Below are 23,776 nucleotides of genomic sequence, written 5' to 3'. Positions count from 1 at the left end.
TGAATGAAATTCGGGTGAAAAAGAATTTGATGTGGTGATAACTAACTACATTTGATATCTGCATAGGGTAGGTAGGCAGCGACTCTTGAACATTCCCTTGTGAAAGTATATTTAATTTACAAGCTGACTAGTAGACGCGATGTCCTTGAACTATTCCATCATTTGTGTAAACGATGGTACACTCCATATAGATACCAATGAAACACGGTTTTTTGGTTCTTAATGTTATGTTCATTATGGTCATAAATATTTCCTGGTTCTGCAAAAGTTCAAGAGCACTAAGCCCTATTAGTCTCCCTTGAAGCGACCCCGCTTCACTCTCAAATAGGTGATTTCTTTTGCTCTGACACACTGAAGCACAAAGAATCATTAAAAGTATAGCTTAACCTTTTCTATTTTACATCAATGTCTGCATCATAAGAATGGACTCGGGGTTGGCCCCATGGTGATCCCACAAGGTTTATGAGATTAGGTTGTCCTAGTGAACCTAGATCTTAGGATCTCCCATCAAGAAGGTTGGATTTTCCTTCACGTAAAGCCTTAAATATTAATGGACTTTAGTCCTATTCCTCTCGATGCATTTTGAACTTGATCTCGATTTAACCCTTTGGTTAGCGGATTCGTTGTGTTTTATTTTGATCCCACAAAATCAATAGAAATGGTACCTATTGAGATCAGTTGTGTGAAGGTGTTATGTTGATGACATGTGTGTCTATTCTTATCTTTATACATCACAATATATGCTCTATTAATCATTGCTTGATTATCACAATGTATATGAATTATAGGCACATGTTAAGGCCATACAGGAATATCCTCCAAGAAGTTTCGTAGTCACTCAACTTCTTTTCTAGCTTTATCTAAAGCAAAAAAAAACTCAGATTTCATAGTGGATCTAGTTATTATCATTTGCCTTGAGGATTTAATTTGTAATCATGTCGAAATTGGACATCTGTAGCATCCTGTGTGAAGATAAATTAAATGAATCAAACTTCACTGACTGGTTTCAAAGCCTAAAAAATATTTTAAAACTGAGAAAATTGGGAATGTACTTGATACGCTGATACCCAATAACCCTGAGGATAGTTCGCCCTTGGAGGAAATAGATTCTTACATGAAGCACAAAGAAGATGGTGACATGGTAGCTTGTATCATGTTAGCATCAATCCAACCTGACTTGTAAAAAGAGCATGAAAATATGGATGACAGGTCCACGATTATACATATGAAGGATCTGTTTAGGAAACGGACTCAGAATGAGCGATATGAGATATTAAAGCTCTTATTCCTCTCCAAAATGTAGGAAGGTACCTTTGTGGTGGCACATTGTGTCAAGATGATAGGATATGTCAAGAAGCTTAGTGACTTCAATTTTATCATGGATCATGAGCTAAGTGTGGACTTAATTCTTTAGTCTCTTCTTGATAGTTATTCATAGTTTATAATGAACTATCAAATGAATCATCTTAAGACATCATTGACAGATCTTTTAAACATGTTAAAAGCTATTGAACCGACTGTCAAGAAGAAGGGTAAATCCCATATGCGTAAGGTTGATGCACTTGTTATTGGGGATTAATCTCTTATTTGCCATCTGAACTTATTTCGTGATCAAGAAATTGTTTATTTATTCCGGATATGTCTCGTAACATTATTTCAATTAATTGGTTAGACAATGGTGGTTTTGAAATTTCAATTAAAAATAACGGTTGCGCCTTTCATAAGAATGGTGTTTATTACTTTTCTAGTATTGTCGTTGATGGAATTTATATGCAAAAAATGAAATCCTAGTTTATACCATTATACCAAGAGACCAAATTAGTGAGAAACATGTGTCTAAGTTGCATAGAGATGGACTCTTAGATCCGTTTGATTTTGAATCAATAGGAACATGTGAATCTTGCTTAAAAGGTAAAATAACAAAGACACTTTTTAGCAATAATGGCGAAAGAGTTTCAGAAATCTTAGGGCTCATACATAGTGATGTATGATGTCCTATGTCTACACAAGATATGGGCGGGTTTAACTACTTCGTTGGTTTCATAGATGATCACTCCAGATATGGATACATTTATCTCATGAAACATAAATCTGAAGAAGCAAACTGGAATGCTTTAGAAACAACCCTCTTCACCCTCAACTGAATCCTAACTAAGTCTGCCTATATAACTACTTGTGAACTGTTTAAGGAAAGGAAACCGACTTTCTTATTTATGAGGATGTTCAGTGTATTATATCAGATAAGTTAGAGCCTAAGTTTGATATATGTGTCTTCCTTGGATACTCAAAGGAAACTGTGGGATATTACTTTTATCATTCAGATGAACAGAAAGTAATTGTATCCAAACATGTTTTGTTTCTAGAAAAGGAGTTTCTATTAGAAAAGCATATAGATAATGTGATTGAACTTGATGAAGATTAAAAGCATAGTGAAAAATAATTTGAAACAATGGAATAACTGGTGGGAGCCCAACTTGTAATCCAATAAAAGACATAGGAGGCACAAGCACCTCGTAAGTCTAGTAGGATACGTCAAAACCCAAAGAGATATGGATTTATAGTGGGAGATGATGAGACACATGTCATAGATAATGAGCCTACAAACTACGAGGACGTCTTGGACAATCCAAAATCCGACAAATGGCTAGAAGCCATTAATTCTGAAATGGACTCCATGTACCAAAACCGAGTTTGGACCTTGGTGGATCCACCTAAGGGAATTAAGCCCATAGGGTGCAGATGGGCCTTCAAGAAGAAGACTGGCATGGATGGTAAGGTCGGTACCTATAAGGCACAACTGATAGCTAAAGGATATCATTATAGATAAGAAATTGACTGTGACTAGACATTTTCTCATGTATCCATGTCAAAATCCATTAGAATGTTGCTTGGTGTCATTTCTCGTCATGATTATGAGATTTGGCAAATGAATATGAAAACAACTTTCCTTAATGGAAACTTGATTGAGGATGTATACATGATGTAACCCAAAGGTTTCATATCGAAAGATGCAAATAAGGTTTACAAACTTCAAAGGTCCGTATATGGACTTAAGCAAGAATCAAGGAGTTGGAACAAATGTTTTGATAAAACTGTAAAAGAATATGATTTTGAATAAAACTTTGACGAACCTTGTGTATATAAGAAGATCAGTGGGAGTGAAATCATATTCCTAGTGTTGTAACATGCAAGAATCGAAAAGAGGTAACTTGCCCACGTATCATAGGGTCAAGTTAAAAGTTGATCAGTCCATAAAGGCTAAATAGAAAATGAATCATATGGCAGACTCTATAATCTAATTAGAGTACATTGCAGTTGTAGAAGTGGATAAAGAGGCGGTTTGGATGAAGAAGTTCATTCCTAAACTATGAGTGGTGCCTGACATTGTTAAACTCTTTACCTTGTATGGTGATAACAAATGAGCTATTATATAAGAAAAAGACCCACAGTCTCATAATGCATCCAAATATTACCTCAGACACTACCATCTCATCAGGTAGATAATAGCTAGGGGAGGTAAGAATAGAAAGAGTACCCACCGAGGATAAAATAGCAGATCCATTGACGAATGACTTATCCCATAAGATTTATGATGGTCATGCAAACTCTTATGTGATTAGTTTCAAGAACAATTGGATTTAGTACAAGTGGGAGAATGTTGGTGTTATGTCCTAAAGGCAATTATTTTAGGATACTTTTGTTAATAAATAAATTGTTCATTTTGAGTTATTTGATTCATACAATATAATAATTAACTATTAACAAGCATTTTAACTTTTGTCATATAAATCATAAAGATAGAAGAAATTCTTAGTTTATATTCATAGCATAAAGTGTTCATACAAGATGAAGTGAGATTATACTTTATGATTCTAATTAAATGATAATAAACTTAAAGAACCAAAGTCAAGCATTATGTTATAGGATTGACATAACGTTGTTGAGACTTGCATGTAATAATATCTTATGTTCCTAGATATGAAGCTGGTCTCACAAGTTAGAAATGTGTAGATATCTAGATAGTACATAGATGTGTAAGCAAGCAGCGAATGGGTTCAACGCCTCCCGGGCTGATTATTCTGAATTTGGAATGATCATTCAATAGTGCAAATTCCTGCTCATTGATAGACAAGACGTGATGGTGTCGTTTATATCTCGGAATGGGAATGGAGTTGTCCACTTAACTGCAAGGCAATCTATTTCCAATACTTTTGAGTTTGTGTGTTTCCAAATTCCTAGTTGGTTATGTAACTCTATTTATAAGAATTTATCATTTTTTCTATTAATTGAAAGTTGTTTCTTACTACAAAAAATATAATTAAGGATTAGGATTTATAAATTAGGAATCTATAATGTTTTTTAGGATTTAAAATTTATGAATTGATGTTTAGAATTTTTAAATTAAAGTATAAAAACATACTTTATTTGTGATACATAGTAAACAATAATATATTAAGTTCAGGAACAGTTAGATCGAAGCCTATGTACAAACAGTGTTCTAAAAATCGGCCAAGGCGGTCGCCTAGGCGGAGATTTTTAAAACACCGTCCCGATTTCCATTAATCCGGTGGCATAAATCGGTTGACCGATTTTTGGCCTTCTAGGCGGTCTCAGGCGGTTCTAGGCGGGTCTAGGCGGGTCCTAGACGGTCCCAGGCGGGCTTTTTGAAAAAAATGGTCCTTAAATATTATGTCAATTTTTTTAATTTAAAAAAAATATTAAATAACAAAAAAAAAACCTTACACTATTAAATTTATTTTTAAGAATATTAATTTCACTTTATTTTGACACATTTTGTTATAAATGTCATTTTATTGATCTATTTGTCATTTTTTTAAGGACATTAATGTAAATAATATTAAAATATGTATGTTTTTCTATCCTAAACATTTTATATTATTAATTTTACATAGTATAATTCATATATTAATTGTATTTATATGATACTTTACTTAATAAAAATAAATAAATACAAAAAATACAAATCTGATTAATCCCGATTAATAAGTAAGGGCCTTGTCTGCCCGACTAGCACCTAGTGTCTTTTACAACCTTGTGTACAAATGCGTGGGGGAGACGTTTTCCTGGTAATTTTTGTGTTAATTCTATTGCTCCCATTTCAGATCACTCCCCAATAATTTTGCATACGTCAACCGACTCAACAGTTTCGAGGCAAAAACAGTTCATATTCGAGCAATGATGGCTAAGGGATGAGGAGATTCGGGATGTGATTAAGGAGGCATGGGGATCAGACAGGCGAACGGTATTGAGTTCGCGTTTAACGCATGTGGAAGAAGCGCTTATGAGATGAGGCAGAAGTAGTGATGTCAATTTTCATCAGAGAATTAAACATTTACAGGCGAAGCTAATACAACTACGTGATGTGGGGGATCCGAATAATAGTGATGAGTATGAGTCGACTCGAGCTGAGTATGTGAGAATTATGGTTCAAGAGGAAGATCACTGGAAACAGAGAGCAAAAGTTTTATGGCTTTATGAAGGAGATTTGAATACTCATCTTTACCACTCTTTTGCCAATGGAAGGAGGAAGCAGAATAGTTTAAAGGGCTCAGTAATAATGCAGGAGAATGGATTGATGATAAAGATGGGATGGGGTAGATTGCAATACAGTATTTTGAATCAGTTTTCTCTAACAGTAATAGCGAGTGGAGTGAAGTAGCAGATTTAATGCAGCCACGCATCACTGTTCGGGACAATGAGCAATTACTGCGACCACTTACAAAACAGGAATTCAAGAGAGCATTATTTGATATGCATCCTGATAAGGCTCCAGGGCCTGATGGATTTAATCTAGGATTTTATTAAAAACTTTGGGACATAATTGGGGATGATATCTTCCCCTCTGAGCTTAACAGTACTATCATCACTCTCATTCCAAAGTGTGAGAATCCTGTTATTATGAACTTCGTCCAATAGTATTGTGTAATGTCATACTCAGAATTTTCTCGAAAGTCTTAGCAAATAGATTGAAAATGCTTTTGCCTGGGATTATCTCTGAAAATCAATCTGCTTTTATTAAAGGGAGGTCTATTCATGACAATGTTTTGATCGCATTTGAACTTATTCATAGCATTAACAGTAACGTTGCTAAGAAAGTATGTAATGTGGCATTAAAAGTTGATATGAGTAAAGCATATGACAGGGTGGATTGGAATTATCTAAGAGAATTGATGCTGAAGTTGGGTTTTGAAGATAAATGGGTAAATTTGATAATGCATTGTGTATCTTCTGTGCAATATATGGTTAGAATAAATGATCAGTTGGTTGGTCCTGTTTGCCCAAAAAGAGGACTTCGCCAAGGTGATCCACTATCACCGTACTTATTTCTTCTTTGTGTTGAAGGGTTAACGTCATTATTGATTACAGCTGAGAATATGGGGTTATTGCATGGTTGCCGAGTTAAGCGAGGGGCGCATGCGATTTCACATTTGCTCTTTGCTGATGATGCATTTTTATTTTGCCAGGCTATAATTTCTGAAATTAGAATGTTAAAACAATTACTCAGATCATATGAATTAGCTTCAGGGCAAGCTATAAATTTTCAAAAATCTGGAATCATGTTCAGTAGAAATGTAGCAGAAGACCTGACTATGGGAATTTCTAGCATTTTGGGTATTACTAGTCCGTTGAATATAGGAAGATATCTAGGTGTGCCATCGTTGGTGGGCAGAACGAGACAAGCAATCTTTGCACACTTCAGAGACAGGTTATGACAGCAGCTACAATGCTAGAGAGGGAAAGGAATATCAAAAGCTGGTAAAGCTACACTTATTCGAGCAGCTGGTCAAGCCATCCCAATTTATTTCATGAGTGTATTCCTGCTTCCTATATCGACGGTTGAGGAATTACAACGAATGCTGAATTCGTTTTGGTGTGGTAATAAAAAGTCAAGAGAGAGATGACTAAATTGGATGGCATGGGACAAATTATGTGCGCCAAAATTGATGGGAGGACTGAGTTTCCGAAATTTCACAGCCTTTAATCTTGCTATGTTGGGAAAACAGGGATGTCAGTTATTTACCAATCCATCTTCGCTTGTTAGTAAAGTTTTCAAAGCTAAATATTATCCAAGAGGGGATTTTATGGGGGCCTCATTGGGGCATTCACCAAGTTTTATATGGCGAAGTATCTGGAATTCTCAACTAATTATTAAAGAAGAAGTCTGGTGAAAAATTGGAAACGATCAATCTATAAATGTGTGGAGTGAGAGATGGTTGCGTGATGAAGAGGATGGCTATATATGAACCCCTATGGTGGAAGGGTTGGAGTATTTGAAAGTTAATGATTTATTTATCCATAATTCCATGGACTGAGATGAAGAGTTGTTGGAGGAAATTTTTGAGCATAGCGATATTACGGAAATTCATAAACTATCTATTGGTAGTTTGAGTAATGAGGATCGGTTAATATGGCAATTCCATTCTCCAAGAAGATACACGGTGAAAAGCACTTATCGACTGGCTACAAAGTTAGAAGCAGGAGAGAGATTTCATGTCCAGGGAGCATGGAAAAAATTATGGTATGCTGAAATTCCACACAAGGTACGGTACTTTGGCTGGAAACTAGCACACAATTGGCTCCCCACCCGTGTAAATCTTCAATTTCACAGATTACAGGTATGTAGTAATTGTGTGATATGTAACGAACCGTGGGAGGATGGATGGCATCTTTTTATTGAATGTGCAGGAGCTATAAGAGTGTGGCAGAAGGCGGGACTTCTGGATCGAATTAATGCGGAGGCAACGGTGGTTGAGAACTTGACAGCATGGTTTCATAATATAATTAGAGCAGCCCCGGAACAAATTGTTACAACATTCTTGATGCACCTCTGGAGCTTATAGCAAGCTAAAAATACCCGTCTTTGGAAGTATGAGATTCGCACAATATATCAGATTGTGGCTCAAGCTTGTACTGTACTTAATGATTGGTCAGAAGCTAATGCTTTGAGGAATCAGACTGGTATGGAGGAACATCAGATCGGAAATACAGCAGTAGGAAATATCTCATTTGCTGGTTGCACGGCTTGGCACCCACCATCGGAAGGACTTCTCTCGTGTTGTGTTGATGCCGCATGTTTTAACACTGATGGTCGTGCATGGATGGGAGTAGCAGTACGGGATGCAAATGGGCAGTTTGTAATAGGGAGATGTGCGGGTCTATTATGTTGTTCGACAACAAGAGAATGTGAGGCCGAAACTCTATTATAGGCTATGCAATGGTTAGAAGCTGGTGGAATAAGGAATGTGGTCTTCGAATTTGATGCTAAACAAGTGATTGATGCTATAAATTCTACATTTGTTGATGATTCTGAATTTGGGGATAGAATTATTCAAATACGATTGATTCTCACATCAAATGACTCTTACTCAGTCAAATGGATATGGCGGCAAGCGAATGGGATGACACATGTGTTAGCACAGTCTTCTCGTTTATCCACTTGCCTTTCTTTTTTTTAATTTATTACCGAGTTTGTTTCTGTTTCATTGTTATAATTTTGCCAAGATTTGGCTCATTAATTTATCGTTATCTTTGATTCAAAAAAAATATATATTAAGAATTAATATTTATAATATGATTTAATTGTAATTTTATAACTTATGGTTATTTTTAGTTAGAAAGTCAATTTTTTTCATTTTGCAATTAAGTCTATTATTATATTACTTAGGCTTAATATATCATTTACCCTATAAATTTGTTCAGAAAGTTTGGCTGGTTTTCTGAACTTTCAAAGTATTCCGATAGTCCTTCAACTTGTATAAAATATTAGTTAGCTCTCTAAAATTACATAAAATATAATCAATTAATCACTCAGTTGCAAAATAGTAAGCTGCATACACAAGATTTGTTATATGCGATTTAGAATGTTATTGTATAATTCATAGAATATATAAAAAATGAAGTTGAGATATTTTATGTAAATTAAAAAGACTATCGAGACAATTTAAAAATCATAGATGAATTAAATTTTTTTGAACAAATCTAAGAGGTAAATAATAGATTAAGCCTATTACTTATACTAAGTTATGAATATAAATTTTTATTACTATAAGATAAGCATATACTATAAAACTTGATACGTGTATAGGAATGGAAGAAAAAGGAGGTGGGACCTAAGAAAGGGATGAGTCAGCCATCTGATGTGAGGAAGGCAGCGGGACCCAGTTGGAGGTGGGAGATATTTATGGGGTTGCGTTGCGGCTCTGCATCTGCACTGTGCAATTGTGTCAGGATTTGTAAAAAAGGTCCCACATATAGAAGCTGATGTTGCTCCTCGGAATTACCAAATTTTAATTAATTAATTTCTACATTCTTATTTACCAGTAGTACTATATATAACGCATTTAAGACGTTTTATACAAATTAATAAATATAATTAATATGCAATTAAGGCTTAATACATCATTTGCCCCTTGAACTTGTTCAAAATGATTGATTGACCTCCTGAACTTTCAAAGTGTCTTGATAGCTCCACTGAACTTGCATAAAATGTAATCAATTAACCACTCGGTCGTAAAAAAATAAGTTAAATGTGGAAAATATGTTGCACGCATCTTAAAAAAGTAAAAAGACAAAGGTCGGGTATGTAATTATAATATTAGAGAAGAAAATGTTTTATAGTTGAATAAGTAAGAAATTCTTTTTTAAGGTGTTTTAATCTATTTTGTGAAGTATGTAATAACATTCTAAGGCACGTGTAACATATCTTCCTCATTTGACTTATTTTTTTACAATCAAATAATTAATTGATTACATTTTACACAAGTTCAGGGGGCTAACTGAACATTTTATGCAAGTTCAAGAGGCTTTCGAGACATTTTGAGAGTTCAGGGGCCAATCAACCATTTTGGACAAGTTCAGAGGGCAAATGATGTATTAAGCCTACAATTAAATTGACGTAACACTCAGCTCATTTTCACCCCCTTAAACTAAAACTTTATAGTGAATTAAGGGGGCGTTTGGTTCACAAGGGGTAAGGAAAAGGAATCAAGAAAGGGAAACTAAAGGAAAAGAAAGGAATAACCATTAATTCTCTTATGTGTTTGGATATGTTTAGGAAAGAGAATTGGGTAAAGGGAATCCAATTCCCTAGAAAGCATGAGGTAATGGTTTAACCTAAAGTGGGGTAATGGCTTAATCTAAAATTGGTAAAGGAAATGAGTTTTTTTTATAAACAAACAAGAACAAAGGGAATGAAACCCTTCCATTCTCATTCCCATTCCTAAAGACCTCAAACCAAACGCCCCCTAAAAACTTAAAATATCAAAACCATCTATTAAATTTTGAACTAAATAAAATCATTGAGTCATTATACTAAACTATAACTATTTGATATAGAATTATTACTATGCTTATTTTATTTTTGACAAAGTAAATTTTATTTTGTTTTTTCTACCATTAGATGGGGATGAACTTTGACAAAGTAAACTCATCCAATGGTAGAAAAAACAAAGTAAACATAGAAGACACATTTGATATAAAAACTAATCAGGATTGTTTTTAGTATTTTGGAGGTCTTAAACAATGTTTGCATTTTTTTCACTTCTAAATTTAATCTTATTTTAGAAATAATAAATACCAAATAGTAAAACCAATATATTATTAATTAAAATTCAAATCATATATTAATTTTAACAATGAAAATCAAATATAATATACTAAAGCTAAAAAATTATTATTCTTCTTGATTTTTATAGCGTAAAATCAAGTTTCTCCACACCAATTATGAGAACAACAAACAAATGATAAAAACACTAATTTATAGAAATTAATCTTGGACGGTTGAACTCAGATCTAATCTCAATATTGTGGAGAGAAATAGAAGAATTAGATTGGTTGAGTCGTACCTTTATCATGAATTATAAGACTTAAACTACTATTTGGCTCTCGATTTATCCAATTTTTTTTATCATTTGACTCTCGATCATTTGGTCTCTGACCTATTCTAATTAATGAAATTTCACTCAATTTAGATGGAAACTTCATAGAACTGTTATTCTATTATCACGTAATGATATTTTGACAATTAAACTTGGTAAATTTTAGTTTAGGGATTTACTTTTATTTGTTTTTCTTGTTTTAATCTAATTAATTATTTTCTCATAAAAAATATGCGTCAAATAAACTTTGAAACATGTGACCTCCCAGGTTCATATGTAAAATATCATCACATATCAGAGGAATAACGATATTTTGATAATTAAACTTGGTAAATTTTCCTCTTAAAAATAATAATTCAAATTTAATACTTAAGTTAAGTATGTGTAAATAAGTCAGAATTCTTTACAATTTTTCAATCAAACAAAATAATTAGTTTTCCTAAAAAAAAAACAAAATAATTAGTTTGAATTCATTCTAGTTAAATCAGTATTAGTATTATTCAAAAAATAATGTTTAATCGGCCTATTTGTAAGAAATAATGCTCATTTAGAGCATTATTTTGAACAAAAAAAAATGATATATTTAAGTTTGTATTAGTTATATTTAGTACCTTAAGTCTTTCCATAATTAATTGAATTTAAAATATAATAAAATATATTATTTTTATTTCTTGGGAATAATAGTTTAGAACTGTTTGGTGGTTGGTATTTTAAAGTAGGTGAAAATAAGTGTAATTAGATATATTGTTTATTTTGACGTGTAATTGAAGAGGATAGTAGATGAGAGTGAATTTTGGGTAGTTTTCGTTACACCTTAAATTAGAAGGAAATCATGATATAATTTTTTTTTTTATTTCTAAAATTATCGTTTGTTTTTTTATTTTATTTATACAAATGAAATAAACATCGTTTATTTCATCCTATATTACCTTATTTAGACCCGCTTGGTTTACCTGCTGTTTGCTAATACTATTTACTGTTTATTGATTTTATCCCTAACCAAATACTTAATTTTTTTTTTTGTTAAAGTAAAAAGACAAACAATAAAAAATGTATTAACCCAACATCCCTTAATTAATTAGACTCCATTCAAACTAAGGTTTTGACATTTTTTATAGAGTAAATAATTATAAATTCATTATGTTTTTGCTTAATATACTAGTAGGTTCATTATATTATTATAAGGTCTTTAAGTTTTATTTTAATCAATTTTTTAGTTCTTCCATTTGTTTTTGTAGATGAAAATCCAAATTACCCCTAATTATTTACATAAAAAAATTTATCTTTTAGTTTCAAATTTAATCTAAATAATTTTAATAAAATTTATGAAATATATATACATCGAAATTTATATAATTATATATACTAATCATTAAACATGTATTTTTATTCTCTTAAATTTTTATGGTTTTAATATAATGTTTTTAAACTAACATTAAATATTAATATATTTTTTTAAAAATCATATATTTTTTTCTTTCATTTACAAAATGATTCGGAATATGAATACGGCCCACTAGGCCCAAACCAATCAAGCCCAAGCAAGGTCCTCTAAGCCCATCACATTCACTATAAATGCCCCTATAAGGGGAAGGTATAGGCTCTCTTCTTCCTCTCTCTCTCACTACTTTATCTCTCTACATCTATACTCCTACTAACTTTAGCATCGGAGTGTACACCGGGGGCCTCCCTCGACGCAGGTCCGGTGACCGGAGCGGCATCAACCTCGCTTTATATATCCGGACGACTATGAAGATCCAAGGTCTTCATCATTTGGTGCGGTGAACGTGGAGAGCAAGCGATCTTCAGATCCATGATTCATCATTTAGCGCAGTCCGTGGAAACATGCTGTCGAAACCACAATCAAAGTTCAGGTACCAATATTATGCTTGCATTGCATACTCAAGTTGCCTACCTATCTGTCGGACTAAGAAAACATAGTTTGGATATGTGTCCAAGCATGACACATGCATCATTCATACAATTATCTATTAAAGGTGTATACCTTTATGCATCTGGTTTTAGATGAGTATTACTAGAATAATTACTCAGAATAATTATCACATTTCTCATCTCTCCCAATTCCAATTCACGGATATGACAACCCACCTCCAAAGGGAATCACCTTTGTGATTATTTTGGTCTCACTTTATAATTCATGGACTCAAAAGCATGCCTCTGATCTCATAGTAACATATGTATACATACTTCATGCGTAAAACTTCTAGTATGTCTTCATTCTTCCATAAGTTCTGCAACTTAGAATAAGATTTACAGTGTTTAATCCAAAAACAAACGAACTAGCACGGTTGAGCTGCGGAAGAATTCCACCACTATCGATCACCGTCAACAGTCAGTTTGGACCCTCTTAATCCCTCGATCTGCGTAGGAAGTCCGATCACAAATTTGGAATCCGTAGATGAGCTCGGAATCCGATCGAGCCATTAAACGATCTCTGCATATGGGGGCATCTTCCATCTGCAGTATAATAACAAACCCCAAACACAGTCAAAATCTACCCTCTCAAGGTGTCGCAAGGTTTTGGTTCACATCAAAAAATCAGAATTAAAGACCAAAATCGAAAGCTAGAGATCCGAGATCAATAACCTCGCGTAATCGAATTCCTCTAAAAATCCGAGGATCCCCATCGAAGCCCTGTTCTAATCGGAATGACTATTGAAGTCTTCGAATTCCTCTAACAATCCGAGGATCCCCATCGAAGCCCTGTTCTAATCGAAATGACTATCGGAGTCTTTGAAACTTCTCAAAATCCGAGGCTCCCCATCGCATATCACACTAAAGTCATCTGGCGCTCAAGTGATTTCGCACTCATGTAGTTCGATCAGCACCCTTCAGAACTATCGACGTTGAGCTACGGCTTTCGGATCCGTCGAATCGGTCTACTTAGGTCATCGAAGTCGGTCCACAACTTCGGCAACCACTTGACTCGCCCTATTAGAGTCGATCAGCACCTCTAGGAACCATCGAGTTGACCGCTAAAGCCGAATCGAACCTTCGAGTATGGTGAGGTCGAAGGTCACCTCCGATCGAGCAGCTTGACTTTGGACACCCCAACAGAACTCTCTCGAAATCAGGACCCCGAGTTCGGAATCCCTTTGCTCGGTTGCTCGCTTATGCCTACTGCGCCTTGTGAGCTTATAGAAAATCTATCGAGCTATGCGAGCTCACTGCTTTGATCACCTATGTGAAGCCTTCCTCAATCTCATTAAATTACTGGTTTGCCCTTCATACTATCTTTGCATGATTAAGTATCGACACATGAATGCCTCTAAAACATTTGTCCGCCACTCAACACTCTCCAACACAAAGTGAATACCTCATGCACAGGTTATGAGGCATGGCATTGTCACGTGGCTGTTTTACATATTCACAAAAGAAACAAACAATGGACACAAGTATTCATCTTATACGTTCTCTATTATAAATGCAATATACTTATGAAACTTAACATCACCATTTTGCCATCATACAATATAAATATTCTTGCATGGGATTCATAGTATGTGGATACACAACTTGCACCTCTTGTTTCCATATAGGACAAAACATTAATTTTTCAGTCCAATCGATCACGGGCATATATATCAATTTATTGAAGGTGGTCTCTGGAAATATATATATTGAATTGATTTTTAGAAGCCATCTCAATCGACGCGACTATATTCGTAAGCCATCTCAATCGACGCAATTATATTCGTAAACTGACTTAATTGATGTAATTATATTCCTAAACCGTCTTAATTGACGCGATCATACTCACAAGTAGTCCCAAGCGATGCAAGCATATTTTCCACTTATTTGTCGAAGGCCGTCTCCGGACGTGTATATTTATCTATCTGTCGAAGACCATCTCCGGACGTGTATATCTTTATCTATTTGTTGAAGGCCGTCTCCGGATGTGTATATTTATCTATTTGTCGAAGGCCGTCTCCGGACGTGTATATTGAATTATCTGTCGAAGACCGTCTCCAAACGTGTATATCTTTATCTATTTGTCGAAGGCCGTCTTCGGACATGTATATTTATCTATTTATCGAAGGTCGTCTCCGGACGTGTATATTGAACTATCTGTCGAAGACCGTCTCCGGACGTGTATATTTATCTATTTGTCGAAGGCCGTCTCCGGACGTGTATATTTATCTATCTGTCGAAGACCGTCTCCGGACGTGTATATCTTTATCTATTTGTCGAAGGCCGTCTCCGGACGTGTTTATTTATCTATCTGTCGAAGACCGTCTCCGGACGTGTATATCTTTATCTATTTGTTGAAGGCCGTCTCCGGACGTGTATATTTATCTATCTGTCGAAGAGCATCTCCGGACGTGTATATCTTTATCTATTTATCGAAGGCCGTCTCCGGACGTGTATATTTATCTATTTGTTGAAGGCCGTCTCCGGACGTGTATATTGAACTATCTGTCGAAGACCGTCTCCGGACGTGTATATCTTTATCTATTTGTCGAAGGCCGTCTCCAGACGTGTATATTTATCTATTTGTCGAAGGCCGTCTCCAGACGTGTATATTTATATATTTTTCGAAGACCGTCGTTCGACGTGTATATAGCCATCATTATTCATAAGCCGTCCTAAACGACACAATTATTCATGAGCCGTCCTAAATGACGCAATTATTCATAAGCCGTCTTAAGCGACGCAATTATTCTTAAGCCGTCCTAAGCGACGCAATTATTCATAAGCCGTCCTAAGCGACGTAATTATTCATAAGCCGTCCTAAACGACGCAATTATTCATACGCCATCCTAAGCGACGTAATTATTCATAAGCCGTCCTAAACGACGCAATTATTCATACACCGTCCTGAGCCACGCAATTATTCATAAGCCGTCCCAAGCGACGCAATTATTCATAAGCCGTCCTAAACGACGCAATTATTCATAAGTCGTCCTAAACGACGCCACAATTATTCATAAGCCGTCCTAAACGACGCAATTATTCATAAGCCGTCCTAAACGACACAATTATTCATAAGCCGTCCTAAACGACGCAATTATTCATAAGCCGTCCCAAACGATGTCATTATTCATAAGCCGTCCTAAGCGACGCAATTATTCATAAGTCGTCCTAAACGACGCAATTATTCATAAGCCGTCCCAAACGACGCCATTATTCATAAGCCGTCCTAAACGACGCAATTATTCATAAGTCGTCCCAAACGACGCCATTATTATTCATAAGCCGTCCCAAGCGATGCCATTGTTATTAATAAGCCACCTTTAGAACGTTTCGACCCTCGCATAAATACTCGAAAGACCCTTGAAAGGGGGGGACTACTTGATTCGGAATATGAATACGGCCCACTAGGCCCAAGCCAATCAAGCCCAAGACAAGCAAGGTCCTCTAAGCCCATCACATTCACTATAAATGCACCTATAAGGGGAAGGTATAGGCTCTCTTCTTTCTCTCTCTCTCACTACTTTATCTCTCTACATCTATACTCCTACTAACTTTAGCATCAGAGTGTACACCGGGGGCCTCCCCCGACGCAGGTCCGGTAACCGGAGCGGCATCAACCTCGCTTTATATATCCGGACGACTATGAAGATCCAAGGTCTTCATCACAAAATTTATTAGAGGTAAATAAAAATTACTTTTTATATAGTTTTTCCCTTATTTTGATAATTTTTGAAATATTTTTCATTCATTTTGTTGGTCAATAAAATTTAGGCTATTAAATTAAAGTTCTATGATTATATAAAATTTAATAAACAAATTACTCAATATTCTAAAGATTATATAGAAAAAAAGAAAAATAGTTGTTTTATTACTAAAACATAGAATAAAGAGTAATTTTGGTATTTTAAAATTTATTTGGTATAGTTTGACCATTACTCAAAGATTAAGGAGTTGCTGAAAATAAAAACAGACTATATAATTATTTCTAAAAACAGATGGACTGACTAGTGTATTAAGTAAAAATTTAGGGACCTTATAATTATTTACCTTTTTATATATATAAGGGAAAATTACAAAACTAGATCAAATTGGAAGCTCATTTACATATTTAACCTATTTACTCAACCTACTACATATCTAGACTGATTTTGTGTGACTTTTCCATAATACCCCTAACCTTCCCACTTCCCACCACTCGCGAACGACCGCTCCCCCTATCTCCTTGGTTACGCGAAAAGTTGCTCCTGCATTAATGATTTCAAGACTTTTGATCTTTCTTTCTTCCTTTAAATTATACGAAATCTGCACCATTTCGCCAAAATCACAATGAATTTCTTTTCTTCCTCTCTTCATCTCTTGATTCTGCAACTTCCTAATCCTAGAAAACGAATCCATTGTTCTTCATCTTCTTGTTCGTTACTTGGTTTCTTTCTTCTTGTTACCATGTTAGAAATGGTTATTCTACGTTATTTCCTTCGTTTTTCCATGTTATCATATTGTTATTGTCGCTTTTGGGGGGTGAAAGAGGTGAAAAATATAAGTATCTGTTGTTTTTTTTTGCATTTTTTCATGAATTCACTTCGCAATCGATGGTTTCGCGAAGCTTTCCGAAGAGAAATAGTTTGGAAAGTGAAGATCTACTTCGTGAATCGATGATTTCGCGAAGATCTGCGAAGAGGAAGAGTCTGAAACGTGTGGATCTACCTCGCAAATCGATTAGTTCTCGAAGTCTGCGAATAGATCCTCACGTTTCAGACCTCGCAGACTTCGCGAAATCATCGATTCACGAAGTAGATCGTCACGTTTCAGACCTTGCATATCTCGCGAAAAAATCAATTAGCGAAGTCCAGACCTTTTGGGATGGATGTGTCCCACGGTGCACACCAAGATTACTCATCCGATTTAAAATTGGTATCGGATTAGTTAGGTTCACTTTGAAGTGATTTGTTAGAAGTTTATTGTGGCAATCTTGTTGTAAATTTTGATAATGTTATAATTTTAATGTTGTGATTGTGACAATCTTGTTGTAAATTTTGATAATGTTATGATTTTAATGTTAGAATCCGTTGTTGTTTGCCATTTTTTTTGTTATATATCACTTCGCGAATTAGCTTCAAAAATATCCAGGCTTCGCATATGCGAATTAAATTCATCAAGTAAACCATACTTTAGCTTCGCAGGCTTCGCATATAAACCCAAACATTAGCTTCGCATAATATGGAATCTGCGAAGTCAGACGGGAGGGGGCGAGACGGGCCTAAATATTGAGGTATTATAGGAAAGTCACACAAAATCAGTATAGATATGTAGTAGGTTGAGTAAATGGGTTAAATATGTAAATGGGTCTCCAATTTGACCTAATTTTGTAATTTTCCCTATATATAAATATCCATGTCTTCTCCAAATACCAAACAGTCAGTTTAACTTATCAATTTGAGGGTTCTTTTTAATTCTGGGCGATGACCTTGGGTAGAAGACGATCACCTCGACAAAGAAGAGGATCATAGTGACATTTTTCAATTTGTCGTTGTTGAGGACTTCGAATCACCAGTTTCTCCCTCGCAATTGCAGGTGCACATCTCCCATTTTGTTGTATTTTTTTTTAATCTTCAGTTCGCCATCTTTTCAAGAGATGGAGTTTGCTCGATTTAGCCGTTTGCTTCAAGAAATCCGTAATTTTGGATCTCGAATTGAAACCCATTCAAATTTCTACTCCACGAAGGCAATGCTGAGCCCTAGATTTGCAGAGCCACGGGAAGGCCCAACAGCAGAGCTGTACCGTCGGATTTCTCCAGTTGGAGATTGGAACATCTCAATTGTACCGATTCTTAATCAGTGGGTCGAAGAAGGGCGATCTGTAGATGCAGAAGGCCTGAAAGACATCATAAGGGAATTGCGGTATTATAAGCGATACAATCATGCTCTGGAGATATCAATGTGGATGTCTGACAAAAGATACTTTGAGCTCAGTTCTTTGGATGCTGCCGTCCGATTGGAATTAATTTCAAAAGCTCAAGGGATTGAACAAAACGCAGAAAAGTATTTCAATGACCTTTCAGTAAAACGAAAAGGCCTTCATGTTTATAGTGCGCTCCTCAAATGCTATGCAACTGAAAAATGTGTTGAAAAGGCGGAAGCAGTCATGCAGAAGATGAGGGATTTGGGCTATGATAAGAACGCAAGGGATTATAATTTCATGCTTAATCTTTATTATAAGACTGGAAATATGGAGAAGATGGAATCTTTGTTGCAGGAGATGGAAGAGAATGGCATTGTTCATGACAAATTTACACTAGCCATACTGTTTAGTGCATATGCGGCTATTATGGACATTGAGAAAATGGATAAGATAGTGAGAATTGTGGAATCTGAACCCAACGCTGTTTTTGACTGGACTAATTACAATGCTGCAGCAGTTGGTTATAAAAAAGCAGGTCTTTTTGACAAGGCTTTTGAAATGCTGAAGAAGGCTGAGGCACGTCTCCCAAGCAAGCCAGATTTTACCGCGTATCATAGCCTTCTCACACAATATGCTACAATTGGGAGGAAGGATGAAGTTGTAAGAGTCTGGTCACTCTACAAGAGATACAAGGTTTACAATCCGGGATATAAGCGTGTCCTGAAATCTCTTGTGATGTTAGGCGATATTGAAATGGCTGAAGGAATTTTTGATGAGTGGGAATCCCAGGATCTATCATATGATATGAATGTCCCAAATGTCATGATTGGTGCCTATTCCAAGAAGGGGCTTATAGAAAAGGCAGAAGCCTTAGTTGACAGGGCAATATCAAAAGGAGGGAAACCAAATGGTTGGACATGGTATTGTTTGGCCACAGGGTACCTTGAGAATGATCAACCTCGAAAGGGAGTGGAAATGATGAAACGAGCTATTGTACTTTGTGTGCCGTATAGGAAACCAAGCATCGAACCTTTAGCAGCATGTTTGGAGCACTTGAAAGGATTGGGAGACATAGAGGAAGCAGAAGAGTTCATAAAATTACTGATGGATGAGAGTATTATTTCTTTAGATATTCAGGAAAAATTGTTAAATGCTGTTAAAGCTGAGAAGTCAGTTCAAACTGGTGCCTTGCTGGAGTTAATGAAGGCAGAGAAGAAGTCTTGAATTGGTGGACTGTGGGGAAAACTGTTATGCTTTCTAAAACCGGATTGAAGCCACATTAACCTGAAAAGAGTAGGAGAAAGGGCGAAAACAGAAGAATTTGTTGTGGATAAGGAAGGATATCATTTGTTTAGATATACTGGAAGAGTTGTCTGCTGATGAAAATGATAAGTTAAGCTGCCTTTAGGCTACTAATCTACATACAAGCTGGAGACTGAGTAAACATCACTATCTAATCTATAGATCTAATATTAGATTATCTTAGAATCCGCCACTTTCTCAATTTTATACATGTTTAGAAAAATTGACTTGCATTGGGTTCTAAAATTAAAAAAAAAAACTTGGTTCTGTTATTTGCGTGCTTTACCTTAGATATCATATTTTGCTGGTGAGAAGTATGAAAAACTGATCTCAATGATTGCAATTCTTTAGCAATCACTTATTAGGACTGTTGAATCTTGCGCTGGGACATCCTTTTCATTGATTTTCTTCCAAGACAACAGTTTCTCCTGTATGTTTCCTTCTCCTAATTAATAACCTCTGATTCTGATCAATTTTTATCCTTTTATGATTGCCAGTTGTTCATTGAGTGTAATATTTGTTTAAAGCTCAGTACTTTGATACGGACGCCCTTATTGGAAGGCAGTACCAAAGAAAGAAGAAATATTCAGCCTAATTACTTTCCTATTAAATACTTTCCTATTACTTTCATATTAAATACTTTCCTATTACTTTCCTATTCCAGAATTTGATTTATTTCCTTTTGTTATTTCAAACTTTATTTGTTTCCTTTAATTGTTAGTCTTGATTCCTATAATTTAGGGGGTGATATAATTATCCCTATAATTTAGGATCTAGAATTCTCTTATATATTTAGCCTATATATAAGGGCTTTTCTATTCAATAAAATATCAATTTTCATTCTCTCAAATTCAGAATTAGAAAGGGGCTCTGTCAAGGACGAGTCTGCTTTTGTCAATTCAATATAGATTCGATTCTTCTTTTGTGTCTAGACCTGGGACTAGATCCTACGCCAAGGTTCATAACATAATTTTCTTCTTATAACAGTCTCATTACTTATTTATTTCCATCTTATATCTGTTATAAGAAAAGTATTGAGCTTTAAACAAAAATTGCACTCATATTGTAATGGTAAAAAATTACAATCATACTGTAAATTGTAATGGTCAAAATATTTTTCTCTTCAATTTGGCTTCGAAAGTAGGGAAATTGAATGTTCTTGGTAATGGTCCAATCACTTTCAATTGTAGGTCTTTCTTGTTTAAAAGCTTAGCATCCTAGAATGGATTTGAATCTGGAGGGAGCTCAAAAAATGCTAGTGTGGGTTCAGTTTCCCTACTTGCCTTGGGAATTTGTCTACTACTTTGTTGAGATTATGGTCTTGGGTATTTTAGAGACCAGGGTTAGGGCTGAGAATAAGGATAAGGTTTTGTGGTCTTTCAATATGTTAAATTGGCAATGATTTTCCAATTATGGTTCTGCTACACTTTGCAGAATTTGGATTCTTTTTAATCCAATGATTGTTCAAACTATCTATTATGGAAGAATCTGCCCAATTTATTCATTTTCATATTATTATGGGGGATTTGAGCTTCTTCTGAACTGTTTATTTATGGTTCTAATAATAGGGAGTAGATGATGGAGTTATGGAGGAGATGTATTGAGCAGCTTAGTTTTTCAATTCAGAGTGCTTGTCTTATTCAGGGACACTTTATTGATATTATTCGTCAAGATGACGAATTGGGAGGTGCTCCTTTTACTTATGCCATTGTTTAGTATATACTAGACTAACAATCAGATCGGTTATAGCAGGACCTGGTTCAGGCTTGATCATGTTTTTTTTGGTAAGCTTTTTGTGCCTTATCTGAATCTATTGTTTTGCTGCCAATTATTTCTGATCATTCTCCATTGTTTCTGCAATGTAAGGGGATATGATTCCTTATCTGCAATTACCATTAGACATGCCTTTGCCAAGTAAACGTGCAATGAAAATTGATTTGCAGAAAGCATATGATTCTATTCATTAGGATTTTTTTTGGAAGAGGTATTTGTGTGTTCAATTATGATTTGTGTCTGTGGCTGTAAATGGACTTGAGGGATTTTTTCCAGGGAAGCATGGGAGTTGGGCACTGCGATGCGATCCCCATGACTTCTGGCTTAGGCATGGAATATCTTTCATGTCTGCTGCATTTTTGGATTTCTCCAGAGTTTCAATTTCATGGTTGTTGCAAGTCTTTAAAACTAATTTATCTGTGTTTTGCAGATGGTTTGTTTCTGCTTGGTAGAGGTGATTTAGCTTCGAATGGAGAATTAATTGAGATTTTTTAAGAATTTGAAGCTGTCAGGTTTACAAGTTAATAAGAACAAGAGCCTGGCTTGGGAACAGACTGCATGCCATTCATTGCAAGATAACGTTTAAAGCATTAACGTAGTACTGAATAATTTCACTTTACAATTTGTTTCTTAAAGTTAATTTCATTGTTGATGAGAATACTGAATCTATTTGACTTTTTTGGATTATTAACGTAGCTTAATTTTATCAATTATATATTTAATTTTTGTTTTTATAATTTTAGGAGAAATGTCATGTGTTTATTTTTAGGGAAAAGTATAAAAATAAATCATATGGTTATACCGGTTTTTAATCATAAACTATGTGATTTGAAAATTTATAAATAGGTACGTTGTGCTTCAAACCGTTAGCAATGATAGTCAAATGTAGTGATGATGTGGCAAAGAAACTCATGTGACATAGAAGGACATTATTGTCCGCATAAATTGAAGGTGGGTAATTGAAAAGTCATTTTCACTCTCATTTTGCAACTAAAACGTTATCCCTAACCCTTTTTCCTCTTCACAACCTTTTTTCCCCATCTCCGATCAAACGAAATCAGACTGGTAAAAGGAAATTAAAAGTCTCATCCTCTCCACATGTTTGTGAACGAATTAATATTTTTTTTACGAAGAACAAATCAGAACAACAACTGGTTTCAGTCTAGCAAAGGCGGGCGAAGAAGTGCATCTTCGTGCCTTCCAAGGTATGAAATAAGACTCCTCAGCTGGATTTTCTTTTCATTTCTTTACTTTTCACTTCTTTTGATTCTTCAACAATAGATGTTGAGTTTCGTAGTTTTGCATGTACAAAAGAAGGGTATTCGCACAGTGAGAAAACGTTGGGTATTGTAAAACTGGGTTATTTGGAGATAGTTACGAGCTGTGATCATGTTTTTGTTTGCTCTTGTTTGAAGTATTATTGTTTCATAACTATTAATTGTAAAGAGTTGAGTAGAAATTGTTGTTTGAAGTATTATTAGTTGAAAGCTGAGTAGAAATTGTATTTGAAAGCATTACTCTGGTTTGAAGAAATTGTTGTTAGAAGTATTGTAATGGTTTCTAACTTTTTATTTGCTCTTCTATGGAAATATGAGTAGTTGAAATTGTTCGTTTAGTACAGGTAAAACTAGGTTATTTAGAGATAGTTATGAGTTGTGATCATGTTTATTGTTTACTGTTGTTTGAAGTATTATTGTTTCGTATTATTAATGGTCGAAAGCTTAGTAGAAATTGTTGTTTAAAGTATTAGTAGTTCAAAGCTGGGTAGAAATTGAAAGCATTACTCTGGTTTGAAGAAATTGTTCTTTGAAGCATTCTATTGGTTTTTGACTTCTTATTTGCTCTTCTATAGAAATATGGGCAGTTGAAATTGTTCTTTTGGTATAGGTTGTCAAAATGACTGATTTCGTGAAGTTAGTCATTCATCATGGAGGCCATTGGATGATTACAGAAGAAGACATGGTGTATT

The 23,776-nt window shown here is 35.0% G+C and overlaps 1 protein-coding gene and 1 long non-coding RNA gene across 4 annotated transcripts; one reads left to right on the top strand and one right to left on the bottom strand.

Moving 5' to 3' along the window:
- Nucleotides 1-12,333: 12,333 nt before the first annotated feature.
- LOC136235338 (uncharacterized) lies at nucleotides 12,334-14,399 on the bottom strand. The gene is made up of 2 exons (XR_010691769.1): nucleotides 13,506-14,399; nucleotides 12,334-13,376 (listed from the first exon to the last, which is right to left on the bottom strand). It is a non-coding gene; the product is annotated as an uncharacterized lncRNA (long non-coding RNA).
- A 3,780-nt stretch (nucleotides 14,400-18,179) lies between these two features.
- On the top strand, nucleotides 18,180-22,536 carry LOC136235337 (pentatricopeptide repeat-containing protein At2g20710, mitochondrial-like). Of its 3 annotated transcripts, XM_066024959.1 has the most exons (4): nucleotides 18,180-18,404; nucleotides 18,556-20,464; nucleotides 21,603-21,818; nucleotides 22,238-22,536. In XM_066024959.1, the coding sequence occupies exon 2, from the start codon at nucleotides 18,559-18,561 to the stop codon at nucleotides 19,954-19,956; it is 1,398 nt and encodes a 465-aa protein (XP_065881031.1). In that variant the 5' UTR covers nucleotides 18,180-18,404; nucleotides 18,556-18,558; the 3' UTR covers nucleotides 19,957-20,464; nucleotides 21,603-21,818; nucleotides 22,238-22,536. The 3 variants fall into 3 exon arrangements, with proteins under 3 accessions (XP_065881031.1, XP_065881030.1, XP_065881029.1); XM_066024958.1 differs by having other exon boundaries at nucleotides 18,180-20,171; XM_066024957.1 differs by having other exon boundaries at nucleotides 18,180-20,464.
- The last annotated feature ends 1,240 nt before the right edge of the window (nucleotides 22,537-23,776 follow it).

Source organism: Euphorbia lathyris, chromosome 7 (genome assembly GCF_963576675.1).
Source record: "Euphorbia lathyris chromosome 7, ddEupLath1.1, whole genome shotgun sequence".
NCBI lineage: Eukaryota > Viridiplantae > Streptophyta > Magnoliopsida > Malpighiales > Euphorbiaceae > Euphorbia > Euphorbia lathyris.
This window is presented reverse-complemented; position numbering and strand designations above follow the sequence as displayed.

What these genes read in the sequence shown, in the direction of transcription:
- LOC136235337 (XM_066024958.1), top strand. Translation starts at nt 18,466, where the DNA reads ATGGAGTTTGCTCGATTTAGCCGTTTGCTTCAAGAAATCCGTAATTTT.